The following is an 18512-nucleotide window of genomic DNA, read 5'->3' as shown; positions in this document are numbered from 1 at the left end:
AATATTAACTATGTGTGAATACACACCTCTGTTGTTACTCTATTATTAAACTATGGATACCATATCATACAGTGCCTGCCTAACTATATCTGCATTTAGATATATCAATATATACTTGAAAAAACTTTTCTCATTTTTTTTTTAAATTCAATAGGCATGACGAAGTGTGTCCACATTAAAAAATCAAGCTATTTCTAACTTAGCGGAAGCACTTGAGAGCCACTACCCTTTAGAAGAATCTGGTATAAATCCTTTTGATGTAGACAGGAAAAATCTATTTGTTGAGATTCAATTATATGATTTTTGAACCTTTCTCTGATAACAAATATTGTCATTCACGGCAGCCTATAGGGATAGTTTAAAATTGTAAAAGTATGCTTTAGGAATGTCTTCTCAATTCTGCTGAAAAGGGACGCCTGGGTGGCTCAGTTGGTTGGATGACTGCCTTCGGCTCAGGTCATGATCCTGGATTCCTGGGATAGAGTCCCGCATCGGGCTCCCAGCTCCATGGGGAGTCTGCTTCTCTCTCTGACCTTCTCCTCACTCATGCTCTCTCTCACTGTCTCTCTCTCAAATAAATAAATAAAATATTTAAAAAAAAATTCTGCTGAAAAATTAATTTTTTTACGATGCCAAAATTTGTAGAATTTCCTACCCTTCTTCTTTTTGTAATTTTTGTTTTAGTTTTGACACAATGCAACTTGAAGAAAGTACTTTCAGTAGATTTCTCTATTGAAACTTTTCTGCCAGATCCTGTATGTGGGAAATGGGCAATTTGAATACACACATATTCTCAACAACACCCAGAACCATCAAGGCAGCTTAAGTGTATTCTTTCTCATACCCGTGGGTTATTATTATGAAGGGACCCACGTATGCCATGGGGGAACACCATTTAACACCAGTGTGTTAAAGCCAGTTATGTCTCATACATAAAAGTGCACGTTATAACTACTTGAAAAAATTCACATTTATTTACTGTCAAACCGTGTTAAACTTTACACTGGATATTAGTGATGGGCTCATTATTAACAGGTTTACACAAAGGGATGAAAAGAAAAGCAGAATTTTGCGGAAACAATTTACATTTCATTAGAACTTTATCATAAAATAAATTAATTACTAAATATAGGCAGAAGGAATATGGAAGAGTAATATTTATGTTTTATTTTATTTTTTAAAAAAGAATAGGCACCTTTTGTTCACTAGAAAGTTTGTGAGAAGTGCCCAGTGCCCTCACTGCCCTCCGTTCAAGAATAAACAGAGGGGTAACACACACTCTTTTCTAGATTTCACCACATTTGTGCAAGGCATGGCGTAACTGGCTTCGAAGAGTTTTTTTCCCCCCATAAAACGCGTTCTTTTGGCAATAAGAAATTTAAATGTAAGAATAAAGACTAACTGGTCAAAGCAGAACACTGTGTACAGTGGAAAATAAGTGAAAATGGGTAGAACTTACCATGACAGAGTGTAAGAAAAAACATTTCATAACATATGTGCAACCAAGAGCTTTTCACAATATTTTCTTCAAACTCTTTAAAATTATTTTAATGACAATTATATTTCAGTTGGACACAAATGTATTTATTTTACCCTAGCAATAGAACAAAATATAATTTCTTTAGCCATTTTTTCATGAGAATAGTTCATTGTACAGTTGAGGAAACATATGAAATAAGGCCTGTGGCTTGATTGCTAGTGGTTAAACATGTTTTCAATCTTTGCCTTAATGTAAAAGATTTGCAGCGAACGAACTGCAAACTGACGCAGAATGGCTCTCCTGCTTTTCCAAGTCTTATCAGGAACAGTAAGGTACAGTAAATTTGTCCCACAGGATTTTAAAGCCTACGTCTTGTATATAATACAATGCAGGCCTACAAAAACGGTGCAGCCATATTTACAGATCTAGTTCACAGACTGCTGCAGTAGAATGGCTGGAAGTTTTGTTTTGCTTGCTTCACAATTTCTCTAAACAGCAGCAGAATCTTAAAATACCTGGTTGGCATCTCTTTTCTTTGTAACAAATAATCATTTTAGTATACTCTGTGTATATACAAAGTTTCTGTACGTTCTATAAAAATTCACAGAACTTCAAGGTTCAGTCATCTTTTTACACTGGAGAACCACAGGTCAACAGAGCCATCTCTCCGAGCAGAGTCTGAGGGAGCTGCACTGGGCCAGCGGAGTCTTTATTAATACTTGCCTGTGGCCCCTGGAATTCCTTAGCTGCTCTATTAAAGACTCGTGACCAGCTGCATTTGTCCTTCTCTAACGTCTCCTTCGGGAATACACCCTTCCTTGTTAATGGGGATTATGTAACCATCACTATTGCCCCTGCTGATCTGGTAACACATCTGAAGCTGATGGCCAGCTCCAAGATTTGGCATGCTTTTATAGTAAATGTCCTCGTTCTCACTCCTCCTGGAGGGAGAGAGGTCCTCTTCCATGTCAGGGCTGCTCTCCTGGTAGGGAGAGTCTCTAAGATTGGGCATGCTCGTATAAAGAGAGTCTCTGTTGGGGGACTGGAGGTGGTCCTCGGCCTCCGCGGTCAGCTGGGAGACGTAGCTGTCAGTCCCCTCGGGCTTCACCTTCTTCTGCGGCTGGTACAGAAGGGAGTGAGTCCGCTGAGGAATGAGCGGCGCCTCGAGCTCCTTGTGGTGGAGCTCCAGCCCCGGGTTGTCGCCGTGCATCAAAGAGGAAGCGTCCGCCACGATCGCGTCGTCTTCGCTGCTGCTGCCGCCGATCACGGGTTTGACTGGCAGCGTGAGCTCGAGGTTGTGAGTCTTGCTGCCGCCCCGCAGGTTGTTGTGCACTAACTCTGAAATGATCATTTTCTCGAAAGCGGTATCATTCAGACTTAGTCCACAGTCCACGACTTGCACGCTGTCATTATAGTCCCCCTTGCGCAGTGAGTAGCTGTTGTTAAAGTTACCATTTAGCGGTAGAGTATCCATGGCACTTGTATCCCTGGCATTGTTCAGTGAATGTCCTGAAACGGGAAAGGGGGGGTTTCCGTTACTGCCGCTGTTCCTTCCCAAAGCATCTTTACTTCTTTTGTACAAAACTTTTTAATGTCGTTCAGGACAAAGTTGTATTTGAAAGCTAACACCTGAACAGTGCCAGGCTTTCCCGCATTCCCAACGGTAAACAGTTGCAACCCCTTAGATAATAGGAAGAAGTGTGAAAGAATAATACTGTTTTCCAGGGAGGGAAGATGGCATACAGAATATTATTTGATCAATTTCGGGGAGACGGTAGTTATCAATTGATTTTTGGTCAAATCTCTGACACTCTTACAAGGAAGACTTCACTCCATGCCCTTGCATAGTTAATGCAAAGCAATTCATTAGTGACATTTACATTTTAAAGTACGAGACTATGGTTTATAAAAATAAAATTAACAGAATTTGTCCTAAACAACACTAAATTAAAAAAGGAATAAGTCACATACAAAAACCGAAGGCAAATGTACAACATAAACCCACATAACTGGCAAGCAACTTTTTAAACAACATTCTAACATTTCCTTTTTCTGGAGATGGAGTAAAAAAAAGAATGAAAAAAATGGACAGATACAAAGAATCATGTTCAACGAAGACAGCCATCTCTCACACTGACGGGACCAAGGGCCCACAAGCACCATCCGACAACACGAAAGACAGCAGGTGGAATGACTCACTTTGGACAACTCACATCATGTCTGTCTGCTCAGGCTATCTGGCCTAAGAGTAGCTGATATATAAAAGAAAGTAAAATGATTTATTGTAACATGATGAAGAATTTCTAAGCTTCTCAGCAACTTAGTCAGAGCAAGGGTTCAACAAATTAGATTACCAGCAATAGCAGCCTTTTGCTTTTTCATTTAATAGTTATCGTTTTGATTTTTTTGTTTCCTTTTGGTACTAATACTCTCTCTAATCGCAACGGCCCCAGGCTCCTAATGGTCAAAGTTTGCCTGCAGCCCTGCAGTTGCATCAGCCACAGTGACAGCACCGAATGAACCAGCAGAGTCTACTGTACGAGACTGGCCCACAGACACCATGGGCATGGAGGTTAGACGCAGAAATGTTAGAGATTTCTTAAGTATGGGTCACAGAAATCAAACCAATAATAGATATTAACTATGGAATGGGGAAAGGGTGTCAGCCTTGGCTAATATATATTTATCTCTAAAGGAATGAAAGACTGGATAAGTCTGCTGAAGATATGAAAAGAGGTTTAGAAGGAAAAAAAAGATGGTAACATGCTCTCTTGGAATCAGAGTTGTATTTCTACAGACACATAAACATGTAAACTGAGACATCACAGTGCTTCTCAGGCAAATGAAAATAAAAAGTTTTAGAGAAAATTAAATGATCTGCACCATGGTAAGTTAGGTTATTCATTCTCAAAATCCTAGAGAAAAAAAAAATCACTTGTTTACAGATAGGTCTGGAAAAAAAAAAGAATGAAATGATGTTACTGAATGACACTGGCCACTGTGAGGCTGCTGCATTGTATGCAAGGCTTGGAGGAGTCGAGGAAAAATTTCATTCTTGGAAAAAATAGGAAATTTCCCTTTCTCGTGCTGACTCCACTCTTAAAGCTGCAGATTATCCTAGAAAACTCGATTTCATGACCAATAAATATGTGGGAACTGTTCAATAGCTTCTCATTAGCAGAAAATGAGTAGGTGTGTGGGGGGGGGTACACCTGTTGGTGACTGGTTTTATTTTAAAAAACTCTGATCCAACGTCTACATTGGAAAAACGGACAATTTCATTTTTACCAGGCTCCACATATAACAAAATGAAGTTATTATAATAGTATCTGTAAGGCTTCCTTTAGTTTGATTCACATAACTGTCTAGCTACCTAATTCATGCATGTGCCACCATCTTTATTTAGAAAACATTTGGTGTTTAAGTTCTAGGTGACACACAGATCACTTTCTAGCAATTGTTTCCTCTATCAAGGTTCGATCGTGCCATTTTTCTTTCCTTTTACCATTGCTTAATAAATATAAAAATATATACTGGGTAATGCAAAAGGTGTTTTCTATGATATACTGCAGATTTAAGTACATCTTTGACTGGTTTTGAAGAGGCAACTTTTTCTGCCCAAGTTCAGGTAATTCACTTGAAGACTTTCCACAGCCTGTAGCAAGATTACTGTGGGAATGCAGAAATGATAAGTCAATTATTAAGCTTTCTGGTTGACAGCACCTCAGGCTTTAAAGAGCAAATTATTTCAGCATTGCATATACTTAAGTATGGACAGCATTTGCTACAGACCTCTATTACTGACAAAAGGCAGTACAGATGTACTGTTTGAATTTGGTACCAGTTTAGTTGGAAATTGTGAACCACTTGCCCGCTGAGTCTACTTCATGACTGCTAGTTATGTTTTAATTGTGCCGGTTAAAAATCATGCTGAAAAAATTTACATTTGATAGGCAAAGTTAAGTTTGACTCCCATACTTGTCTCTCTGTAGGTTGCTAGAGGAAAGCATAAGGAAAGTAAGAAAAACAAGAGAATGAAAAGAGAAACTGCAGTTACGTTAAAAAAGAATTTAAGAAAAAAAAAAGGAAACAAAGTTCTTTAATTTAGTGGCAAATATCAATCACAAATAAATTTTACGTGCTAACAATAATTATGTGATAACTTTTACTGAAGTCTTGCAAACTGTGTTAATATTAAATGCTTTTTATTTTAATAAGCTATTAGAAAACATAGTAATACAGGATGGGTTAGTGACAATCTCTCCCCCTCCCCCAATAAACAACTAAAGGTATAAACTGACTAATAGTAACTTCATTCTCAAAGTTTTTTTTTTAAGGAAAAAACAAACAAACAAACAAAAAACCCACTACCATAAAGCTGCACTATACTATAGTTTGGTTACATTGATAATGCTGGGTGTAGTTTTCTATACCTAGGCATCCAAATTATCTTTATTAGCTAATTCATTCCAGAAGCAAATTCTGTCTGCAAGCTTTAGGGTAAACTGAACAGTATATTACATAGATAGGATACCTCTAAATGATATAAATCTTGAAGATGGGCTCTCGGACCATGTGATGTCAGTCCTGTAATAATATATTAAGATTTATGCCACCTGTGTTAAAAACATGGATAATTATTGGTAAATACTATCATGACTGAATTTTTACTATAATATAGTGCAGTTTTAGAAGCCTGGCATGGGCAATACCGTAGTTCTTTAAACTGAGAAATTAAAGATGTAATAATAAATATATGGCAACTTGAGTACTCTAGAAAAGGGGCAAAGATCAGAGCTCTGTTTAGCAGCAAAGAAAGGAAGTTTTATTCGTAAGTATAAGCACACCTGGTGAGTTAAATACAGGAGCTGAAGGGGCATTACATACAACTGTTTCAGCGAGCAATGTGTTATAGGGGTTGTTAGTGCCGTGGGGTCGAAGAAGAGGGTTTGTTAGTAGGTAATTGCCAGTCATTCCTAAAGCAAAGAAACAGAAAAGAAAAATACATCAGTTCTCTTATTTTTGTGTTACAGTTGCAGTAAAGTACTTTTTGTATTCATCAAGGGTAGCAGACAAGTTGGCAATGGATTATCTGCTGAAATTTTCTGACTGTATTTGAACTACTAATTTGAAGGAGAAAGGGGAGAGGGAAGTTAAATTTCAGTAATTCACAGGTGCTTTCTAAGTCCCTCAAGTAAACACCTGCTGAGGATGACATTTACTAATTTATACAAAATCACTTTTAAACAAAAATGGCAATTAAATGCACAGAGATCAACATTATGTTTCAAGATGTTACTGCTTAATATTAAAAACCTAACCACTGAGGCCCAGAAGAGGGAATCTCAAACTTTCAGATTTACAGGTGTGGGATTATCCCTCATGAAAACATCTGTGTTAATATCAACTTTGACACAAGCAGGAGGAAAACAACTTTCACAAACAAGTAAAAAGTACAACACACTGCACAAAGCTTCTCTTAGTAAATGCGAGAGCACACATGCCAAGGGGGAAGAAAGAGACTGTGTGTATGATGAATTATTAGACCATTCACAAACTCCATACAGTAAGAATTTTCATTCCATAATCTTATTTGCCAGGTTTCAAAAATGAATCATTGAATAATTCATTTCCTTTTTGATAGTCATCTTAACAGAATTAGGTAAAACATCAGAGCAATGGAATAAACACACATTTCACTCATTCTAATTGACAAATTACAAACCTTTCAATACTTATCAAACATATGTTTTGCATAGCTAATGTAATTTGACTAAAAATACTTTAAAATTCAAGTTGGTTTTGATGCCATACATACTCCTTTCTTCATTTTAAACCAGAATCTCATCAGAACAATGTCAACAGTGAAAAATGTCTTTAATATTTGTGATAAAATAGAACATGTTCTATTATATTACAAATCAATATATCAAAACAAATTACCTGGATAAATTACCTTTTAAGGATATATATATATATATATATATATATATACACAATAACATTATTTTTTTCATATCAAATTCAAATTTACTAAGCTTGCACTCAGGATTATGTGTGTCTATGTGCACTTGTGTCCTCATCCTGCTTAATTATTTTATTTGCCAGCTTATTTTAAGTAATAATTCGTCATTTATACAAGTTTAAAATTGTAAACACCTTAAAAATAGTAATTCAAATAGAAAAAACTGCTTTATAAATTCTCATTTATTTAACCAGTCGCTTATGAAAATTTACTATAAATGTTTTTGACACTTTTTTACTTTTGGAAAGAAGTGTAAAGTAAAATAATTTTACAAATAAGAATTTTCACCATAAAATTGGCAGTTTAATGTGAATAGTAGTTATTCTAACTATATTAATGTTTTAAAAAGAAAACTTCCACAAATGTCTCAGAAAAGATAAATTTGTATTCACTAAAGGAAAATATTTTTAATCTGTGGCAAAATATGTTCTTAGTAATTACTTTTTTCACCCTTATTCTGTTACTGTGGAGTTTAAAATTCTACTTTTTGCATTACATTATTGAGTAAGACGAATTTATATGTACTTTCATAAAGGATAAAAGTTGACTCAACAGGTTTAATAGCTTGTGAGATAAACCCATTTGAGAGGAAAAAAATCAGGAGTTTCTCTAGAGTTATTGTAAATTGGCAAAAAGGTACAAAATTTATATTGTAAACTCAAATTTTCCTAGTAACTGACCTTGATTAAGTGTTGAAGTGCTATTGATGTCACCTGAGATAAAAGAAGATTCAGACTGTTTTCTCACAGTGTCATTCCACATCCTTCTTATACGACTCTATTAATATAAAATAGCAAGACATATGTTATGTTAGTTTCCCCAAGCTCACCTTATGAAAGACACATAAAGATCTACCCTAAGCAATCTGTGGAGGATTATCTGGTAGCTGTTAAAAAGAAATGTGTGTTGATTCTGGTCTAAAACTAAGGAAGTCTAGAACTGAAGAACGAATATTTAATCCTCCACTCTTCGTGGAGATGACTGATTATTTAACAAACGTTTAGTGAGTACCCACCAGGAGTACCGTGTTATGTGACCTCAGGGTATCCCCAAAATGATCATATACATCTTAAAGAAGTTACACTTCTCAACAATGATGCTCACGCCTAAAGAAACACCTTGAATAAATACTTAAGAAGAAATTAAGACCAAAAAACTAAAAGAGCAAGTATTTGCTACCTAGATCATTATAATGAGGAGACAATTAGTGCATGTGAACAGAACATGTCTCGGTAGGCTTTCGATAAAGAAGGTTAATTAAAGATGTTGTCAAATTCTTTGTTACCTGTGTGCCAGAGGAATACCGAGCACTAGTTCTGGTGGTTGATGCCTTCACTGAACTGTGGGGGCTCTCAGTCGGGAGGCCGCCGCAGCAATAGGAGTGTCTGAAGCACTTGCCATATTCTTTTCGTACCTGCATTGAATAACCACGAGACCGAGAGATGAACACAAACATACCTGCTTCTCTCTGTCACTCTAATTAAATGAGCAGTGGAAACAACTAAGAAGAGTAAGTTCACTAACACTTTTCTGTGGAGCAAATAAATTGAATTTCTAAAATCAAGTTCAACTGAAAATGCTGAAAGAGTAATCAGAAAAATATCTTTGCCTCCCAGACTGACTAGTAGGAGCTTCAAAATGTGATGTAATATGTGAAAATGTTTGATGCCTATTGTTACACAAATGTTATTAATACATACATAATAATGTTTTAAAGCTTTATCCATATACTTAGCAACTTAGATTTTCTATTTTATGCTAAGAAAAAAAGGACAAAAAATTAGAATTTTCCTGCTTAATTACATTTAACCACTCATAATCCAGTCATTTAAGTTTCATACGCTTCATGTCCTTTTAGGTAGGTCAATACATAAACTTCTTTTACCGGATTGCACACTTTCGCGGATAACCTCTTTATAATGACAAGACTACTTTGGCACACGAATAAAGAAGAAAAGGACTTTGATACATATGCTATTAATTAGGATGGAATGTTTTCTTCATTTTCTGATGTGTCTAGCTTTAACATTTAGTGTAGAGAGTCTAAGATGCCTATTCACTTCATTAGCACACAAGGGAACTATTTATGCAATTTCCAATCACATTAATGTGTTACCCATGTAATTTCCCTTTTCCCCTGAAGCTAGGATATATGAATAGATAGGAAAGCTGTTAGACCTAAAGAAAGTTTAAAGTCAACTTTAAAAACTGAATCCCCCAAAATTGTAAAGAATAGGGCCCCATTTAGGAAGGTGATGCAGAATTGGGAGGAGCGGAGAAGAGGGCTGGATTTTGTGCAGCTCTATTGGCCTGTGAACAAGTTCTGCTCTGGCTTAGAGCCAGACTGAAATTAGAACTCTGTGTAAGAAATTACTTTCCTTTTTTTTTTTTTTTTTGTTAAATTTATTTATTTGATAGACAGAGATCACAAGTAGGCAGAGAGGCAGGCAGAGAACACCTCCCCCCCCCCCCCCACCCCCCCCTCCCTCCCCCCCCCCCCCACCCCCCCCCCCCCCCCCCCCCCCCCCCCCCCCCCCCCCCCCCCCCCCCCACACCCCCCCCCCCACACCCCCCCCCCCCCCACACCCCCCCCCCCCCCCCCCCCCCCCCCCCCCCCCCCCCCCCCCCCCCCCCCCCCCCCCCCCCCCCCCCCCCCCCCCCCCCCACCCCCCCCCCCCCCCCCCCCCCCCCCCCCCTCCCCCCCCCCCCACACCTCCCTCCCCCCCCCCACCCCCCCCCCCCCCCCCCCCACCTCCCCTCCCCCCCACCCCACCCACCCCCCCCCCCCCCCCCCCCACCCCCCCCCCCCCCCTCCCCCCACCCCACACCTCCCTCCCCCCCCCCACCCTCCCTCCCCCCCCACCCCACACCTCCCTCCCCCCCCCCCCTCACCTCCCTCCCCCCCCCCCCCCCCCCCCCCCCCCCCCACACCACCTCCCTCCCCCACCCCACACCACCATTCTACTCTCAGTAGATCTGCTTGCAGACCCAGGACTTTGACAATTACTCCTTCAAAAAATTACAGAATTAAAGTTGCTAGATAACTTTTTAAACCCAAGTGCACTTGCATTTTCATCCTGTTAGCCTTATTTAACTACACCTATTAGAACAAATAACAATGGGCTTGAGCTTTCAAAGCATTTTCTTGGCCTAAATATGCTCACTCAAGCAGTAAGAAGCATGATTTTAACAAACTCATTTTGTATCATATTCTTAGCCATTCATTCGGGCAGCACCCAATAGGACATACCCAAGACTAGGTAGAAGGTGTTCAAAGGGAAGTCTAACACATTGTTCAAAAAATGTGATTTTTAATTAAAAAGCACAGCAATGGGGTGCCTGGGTGGCTCAGTGGGTTAAAGCCTCTGGCTTCGGCTCAGGTCATGATCCCAGTGGACCTCAGGTCATGATCCCAGTGGACCGCATCAGGATCTCTGCTCAGCGGGGAGTCTGCTTCCCCTCCTTTCTCTCTGCCTGCCTCTCTGCCTACCTGTGATCTCTGTCAAATAAATAAATAAAATCTTTACAAAAAAATAAAAAAATAAAAAGCACAGCAAAATCTCTTTGTTCAATTAATACACATAACCTGTATGAGGAAATAATTCATGCTTTATGTTAAACACTTTTGGAAGAAATTATGATATGTGATCCTATACATGTATACAAAAGGCTCATTTGTGTAAGGTAAAGTAAAACCCAAAGTAATTACAAGATTATACCTGTATAATGTTTAGAAAACTAAAGTTCAGTGTTATTAAATAACACCTGATACCTCAACAAAATTTTTTTTTGGACATTTCACGGCTATTAACTGCTCTGAAATGCTGTATGACCAAGTCTATGGCAATCAAAATGGTATTTTATCCAAATAATACACTCCAGTGTTGGTTTTGCCTAATGCCTATATTGCTGTGAATGTACATTATCTGTCAGTATTGCACATCCCACTGTCATTATCTCAAAATTATAGCTTACTCAACAACTGATGGAAGTAACAACACTATCATCTTGTCAGGACTGAAAACATAATAGTTTTCACTTTCAAAATTCTATTTCGCTGTTCAATTTAGTGACCAACTAGTAATAACAGAATAAAAAGACTATATTAGATATGCAGGCAGAGAAAAGATGATACCTAGTTAAAAGGCGGCTAAGCTATTCTCTTAAGGTTTACATCTTCTTGCAAGTTTTTCATCTTTAACTTTAATTTTTGAATCATTTTTGCTGACTCCAGTTAACATAAAATCAGGACAAAATAATAAGATCTGAGATATTAAATTACTGGGTTTTAGATTTTTCACAACGACTCAAAAGGTAACATTAATATTAATTTTTTGTATGTCTGGTGCTTTTAAAGTCAAGGTCATTTATCCTATGTTCAATTTCGTTTTGAAACACTGCATTCCCTTTATCAAGCAAAAAATGAGATTATTTAACCTTTTTTTTTTAAATCTTGTATACTTTTTTTAAAAGATTTTAGTTATTTTTTCATGAAAGACAGAGAGAGAGAGAGAGAGAGAGAGGCAGAAGGAGAAGCATGCTCTCTGTAGAGCCAGGAGCCCAATGCAGGACTCGATCCCAGGACCCTGGATCATGCATGACCTGAGCCGAAGGCAGACACTTAACCAACTGAGCCACTGAGCCACCGAGGGGCCCCCATCTTATATACCGTTTGCACAAAGCATGTTTGTAGACCCCACTAGCAAAGAAGAAATCTTAACATCAGTGCCTAATATTTTCAAAGTGAGATCCAAAAAGATGATAGGTATTGACTTATTTTATATGTGAAGCCTGAATTTCCAGACATGAGTGACAATTAATTTATGATTAAAAATGATTCTATTTCGTAATATGTCAGCTGTAAAATTGTAAAATCTTCTCCATTTCATCTCTGATTTTCAAACCAAAGAACAAACAACTAGAATCCGTAGGTGTCTTCACTTACTTTCTTTTGGAGAGCACAGTGAAAGATGAAAATGAACACTCCCTGGAAAGCATTAAAGATGGTGAAGAGATATGCCATCACAATAGTCTCCTCATTAATAAAAAGCAACCCAAATGACCAGGTTAGGCCAAGAAGACATAGGAGAGCAAAAGCGCCAAGCACCCAAGACCTGAAAAAATAAAGTGAATTTTATTAACAAGTCCAATGAGAGAACACCACATCACACTTAAATATCAACATATCAGTAGTAGCGGTTGACTTTCTCTATATTCACATTCAAATTCAACAGCATTTTGGCTTTAACCTTTCATTGATTAGAGAAAGAACAATAGCATTTAGTACTGCAGCCTCCAGTGAAAACAGCAACAGCAGGTATGACCTTTTCTTACTCCAGCATTAACAAGGTATCAGAACTATATTAAAATACAAGGTGTAAAACATCCCCCGTGACTTTATTGTCTTTTATGTGCATTTTAGTCAAAGAAATTAAGGAGTCCTTAATGAGTTTACTCCTGTCTTTTTATCCCTGTGGTGCACTCATGACACTGAATAATGTGACACATACAGAAAGGTTAAATGGCAGATAATCACTTCACACCTAAACTGCAGATTCTAATAAACTGATCTTAGGTGAGCCTAAGGTATTTTAACTAAAGCATGAAGAAGCCTTGCTGAAATGGGACAAAAATATGAGAACAACTTCAAAATAAAATAATTTTGGAGAGATTTCATCATGAATAGCTTAAGGAGAAAAGAACTGTAGAAAATAGGACGGAATGGAAAGGATTTAAAGTCAGTGCATTCCATGTCTAACTAATGATCTTACTTGATAAATGGCTTATTATCTTCATAGCTAGAAAGCATTATAAGCAGAAAAGAGAAACAAAATTATTAGACAGAATTAAAATAGAAAGTAATAAGAAAGCATTTATATATTTTATAAATTAGTCAAAATTAAGAAAGTCAAAATGCAGAGGCAAGCAATTAAAAAATAAAGGCATATTATAGTTTTAAAATACTACAGCAAATTAGATATTCCAAAATAACTATAAAAATTAAGGGCAATTCATGATATTGACGGATTTGTAAAAAATATAAATCATGCCATAAATTTGTTAATGTAGGGTTCTACCTTACCCAGGTAAGTCCGTATTATAGTAGCCATCACAAACACGGTAATTACTGGTGTAGATGAGAAGACAGAAAGAGGAAAAGGAAGAAAAGAGAGAGATGCTAAAGATTAGCTCTCTCTCTTACCATGCAACATGCAATGAAGCTGGCACTAACCTATCTAAAACATCTACTTTTTTAAAAGAAAAATTACCCTTACTAGAGATCTGCCATTTTTTACATTACAAATATTTTTCACAATCCCATTATAACCAACTTGAATAATACCTCCTCAAATCTTAAATTAACTCATATCTAAAAGATAACTCTGAAAATCCTTCCATAAATGACTTAATGAATCAACAGCGATCAATTATTTAATTAGATAGCATTTGCCATTGATAGGATATTGTAGTTTTTATTCAATATTGTAATAAAGTAAACATTTCTTCAATTATCATGAAAAACAACAGATAATCTCCAAGTTAACAATAGTAATAGAGTAAATTATCTTAGGAAAACAAGATTAGAAGTAGAAACTGCTCAGAATCCTTAAATCAAAAAAGTCATTTAACAAAACAAACTTAATATCATATCAGCCTTGCAAACAGCAACATCATTTTGAACTGCATTTTAAATTTAAATGAAACTGCTACAGTGATATGGAATTTCTACAAAGCCACTGAAACAATTTCTTGGCTCTAGATCAAGAGAGAAATCATTATCTAATTTTTGACCAATGTCTGTGACATGGTTAACAGTGAGACTCAACCTTGATCAGTAAAACTTCATTCTGAATAATTTCTACAGTTGAAGGAAAGCATTTATGTATTCTCTGTGGAGGGTATCTTTCACTTAGTTTGTCAAGCACTAAAATTCAAATACTAAATACTTACTTAATGTTTTCCAACCTGCTAGAATCTGGTTTCAAAGTGTTTGAGTGCTTCACCATTTTGCATAATGTGATCACCAGGAAGATAATATTTAGCTGTTACAACAAATAAAGAATTAGACCACTGTAACCACAGAGTAAAAAAATGAGCAAGTTTTGCAAATACACTTAATGAGTTAATGCAGCTAAATATCAATGACATGAGTATATAGTAGACATTCACTGACTCAGTTTTACATAGGCAATGATCTGGTTGAGTCTAAATAAAAAATACTCCAGCTATGTATGATCGTTTTTTTTTAATAGATCATTTGACATGAAATTACAACCTCATTAAATCAGCATCATGTGGTGATGATTAAATAAATTAGAAAATCTAAATTAGTTTCTTTAGCTAGAGGTACTCCACGGCCTAAAAGCCATCTAATGGAAATACTGAAGTGAATTCTTCAGAAGGGACATTTACATCATGTAGCTTACAAGGACTGTGGGATTTGGGACCCTACGACTTAGCTGAGAGTCTAGCTTTTGATTTTGACTGATCAAAGAAAGATAATCACATTTGTATGATCTATTTGTGAGGTAATTGTGAGAATCAAATGAAATAAAATATATGAAAAATTATGAAAAAATACATGAAAAATATTTATTAGTTCCAGAAAGACAAACTTTGAAAATATTTATATATTTGCTACTAAATGGTTAAAAGCCATCAGTCCTATTGTTCTTATGCCTCTCTGATGAATGGGCGTAGGTAAATTCTGAAGAAAAAGGCTGCTTTGAGTCCCTCTAAACACTGAGCTGTGTAAAGAATCTAGGTGCAAACAAAAGCAAAAAGAGGGAAGATGGAACCAGACATGGAAGGAAGGTTTGGGAGGTCAACATGAGTGAACTGAGAAGAAAAAAGACAAGTTTTGACTGGAGAGAGATAATGTTTGCCATTTTGCATTTGGTTGTACAGAAACCTAGACAGAGGGAAGGCAGTTCCATTTCTAGCTCTAAAAACAGAACTAAGCCTGATCACTCCTGGATTTCTTTACATTTTATTTACTCCTGATTATTACTTTTAAAAAGACAAAACAGAATTATATTTTGTGAGCTTTACTTGGCTTAGACAGTGCAAGCCCCAATGGTGTGTTCAGGAAAGGACAAACAGGGACAAAGACAATTCCTTGGTGGCAAACATTCAACATGATTTTGTTATGATAAGATGATCACTTTTACTGAGTCACAATACCATCGGATAAAATGATAATGCTGTTTTACTCATTCATCACTACTTCTGATTTTGTAATTAGGAAAATTTATATAGGGCAATAAATAAAATTTCCAAGTCATTCCTAATGAGGAGTTTAGGAACACAGTGAAGGCTTTCATCTAAGCTGTTTATCACTCATTTTGTCAACTGTGCCTTATTGTTTCTCTTAGATGTAGAATTTCCTCTTAAGGGATAAAATGAGGTCAATGGCTATAGTTTGCAAGTGTTGGCAGATAGCATTCTATTGCTTCATGTTAATTACTTAATATTAACAAAAGAGGGACAAAAGAAACTCTCTGTTTAAAACACCTACTTAAACATTAACTTATTAAAAAACTTGTCCAGAGAAAAAGCAAACAAATATGTAGAAACACTAGCTTTATATTCTAATGATTATTCCAGGTGGTCACATATAAATAAATGTTTACATTTTCAGAGATATTACAATATAATGCAATTCATTCAACTAATATGTATTGACCTTACTGCTCCATACAAGAATGTGCCTATTGTATTGCACGTAAGATACAATTTCTACCTTTGAAAAGTTAGGGAGATCCTTCTGATAGGACAGTAAATAGCTGACTTAGTTTCTAAAGATGATGGTACAGTACATCTCTAATTTTTTAAAGGCAAAATCAACAGTGTTTTTATTTTTTATTTTATGCAACACTAGGTCTTAACTAGTAAAATTAGAGAATGGTTACAAATAAGATCTCCAAATATTCTACAAACAAACAAAACAAAATGCAAGTAAACACTGATGCAACTCTTAGGGAAAAAAAGCTGCTTTGTAGATTCAGAGTTAAAATCCTTTAAACTTCTGGACCCTTCCTTTTGAATGTCGTAATATAACCATTTCTTTCTTTCACTCCGTAATTCTAGACTTTGGGTTATTTCTTCCCCCTTCCTTTTCTTATACAATTTCATAAAACATATAGGGCCACAGTTTGGTGTTCATCACTTTCTAAGCATGTTGATTAACCCCTCAGGAATAAATAGTAGTGGTAGTACACTCCAGGAAGGAAAAAGTTATACAACTTCTTTATAAAATTGTATAATGTAAAAACTACAAGAAAATTGTGTGCGAATTTGGAAAAATGTGGATGTATAAAGTATTATGTTATGAAAAGAAAAGGAGTACAAAATGTGAAATCTTGAAGATGAACACATACCAACATTTTTCAATGAAGATGACCATGTTAAAATTCTGAAGTAAAATAGTTACTTCAGAACTAACACATTTTCAAATAAAACTGAAATGGAAATGGAGTTCACCCACTGAAGAACAGAATTAAATTTAAGTATGATACAAAGCCATTTTTCTTTCTTTCTCTCTTTCTTTCTTTTTTTTTAAGACTGAGAATTAACCAAGTTGAATGTGACACAGAAAGCCTATCTTATTTAATCCTTAAAAAACAACCTGGTAGATAGATACCTCTTCTTCCTCTCGTATCTCTCTACTGAGGATTGTTAACATTATATATGTGTTTAGTTCTTCTTTCTAGTTACAAATATAGTACATTCACTTTAAATAATCCTATGTCCAGAGGTAACAGGAAGCACTTGGAGAGTCAGTTTACATTCTAAGATGTTAAGTACCTTGCCAGAGATTACTTAGGTGCTATAATATCAGTGCTGGGATTTAATACACTTTGTGATGGCTCCATAGCCCAGCAACTTTACAGATAGAATTAACCAGTTTATTCTGGTGAGAAAAGTAAGAGTCTCTCCTAGCAAAGCAAAAACATACTAGTTTTTTATTTAAGAAAAAAAAAGATTCTACATCTAGAAAGAGTCATGCATTTTAGAAATCACTCAGAGATGATGAGTGAGTTGAAGATAAATAATAAATTCATATACAAAATACAGCCTCAAGGAAATTCTGAACATAAGGGATGTGCTCTTCAAATGACTTCTACCTGATCGACTTGCTAGAATAACTAATTCTCTATTTCTTTGTTAAACACTACCATCCCATGATCAGCAAATGACTAAAGTGTCCACACACTCCTACTCCCAGTAGACAAACAGTATGTTTAACAGTTAGTTCTGTTTTCTCAAACCTGTTTGTGTTCCACTCACATAACTAAACATCACACAAACTCATAATTGAATCCAAAAAAGGACTGTCATTTCTAACATAGTAGAATTGAATGTTTCAAAAGATGTTTTAAAAGAGAATCTTTTAAAAAAACAATAAAATAGTAGAAAAATAATCATAAAACCACAGAAAGATTTTTGCACTCAAATTGTTTCACGAATATCTGTGATTTCTCCAATTTTAAAAGCCAAACAGAAGAATTATGATTAGCACTCTAAAATTTAAGTTGCCAAGAAATTTATAGTTAAATCCAATACTAATTTAGACTTCGAAATACAACTTGAAAATATACAAATAATGAAGCAATGGGGTCTTCAACAGGACAAAAATACCATCATTTCAAAAAAAACTAATTATGAAAAAAAGCACACAAGACATACTATAAACCATAAAACACAACAGGGAAAAAACAAAAGCTAAACACAAGGTACTTTTCTTTTCCCCAAATCCACTTTAAAAACTTCACTGATGGGGCGCCTGGGTGGCTCAGTGGGTTAAAGCCTCTGCCTTTGGCTTAGGTCATGGCCCCAGGGTCCTAGGATTGAGCCCTACATGGGGCTCTCTGGCTCAGCAGGGAGCCTGCTTCCTCCTCTCTCTCTGACTGCTTCTCTGCCTACTTGTGATCTCTGTCAAATAAATAAAATCTTTAAAAAAAAAATTTCACTGATAATGTGTTTGTTAGTCTTACTAAAATAATG

The 18512-nt window shown here is 36.3% G+C and overlaps 1 protein-coding gene across 18 annotated transcripts in view; it reads right to left on the bottom strand.

Moving 5' to 3' along the window:
• Positions 1-952: 952 nt before the first annotated feature.
• The window catches only part of ADGRL2 (adhesion G protein-coupled receptor L2), a 224582-nt gene continuing 207022 nt past the window's right edge, over positions 953-18512 (bottom strand). For 8 of the 18 annotated variants that reach the window (XM_045064782.1, XM_045064769.1, XM_045064777.1 and 5 more), the window contains 7 exons: positions 14457-14548; positions 13588-13632; positions 12451-12619; positions 8791-8919; positions 8186-8282; positions 6328-6456; positions 953-2989 (listed from right to left, as the gene is read on the bottom strand). In XM_045064782.1, the coding sequence (XP_044920717.1) occupies positions 2235-2989; positions 6328-6456; positions 8186-8282; positions 8791-8919; positions 12451-12619; positions 13588-13632; positions 14457-14548 (1416 nt within the window). In that variant the 3' untranslated portion in view covers positions 953-2234. Of the gene's footprint in view, positions 2990-3679; positions 5477-6014; positions 6097-6327; positions 6457-8185; positions 8283-8790; positions 8920-12450; positions 12620-13587; positions 13633-14456; positions 14549-18512 lie in introns of those variants that run through there. The other 10 variants (XM_045064779.1, XM_045064781.1, XM_045064780.1 and 7 more) reach the window with 10 other exon arrangements.

The sequence above is a fragment of the Mustela putorius genome, unplaced genomic scaffold, assembly GCF_011764305.1.
Source record: "Mustela putorius furo isolate JIRA1106 unplaced genomic scaffold, ASM1176430v1.1 tig00003853_pilon_pilon_pilon, whole genome shotgun sequence".
Taxonomy (NCBI): Eukaryota; Metazoa; Chordata; class Mammalia; order Carnivora; family Mustelidae; genus Mustela; species Mustela putorius.
The sequence above is the reverse complement of the archived record's forward strand: the minus strand, read 5'-3'. Positions and strand labels throughout refer to the sequence as shown.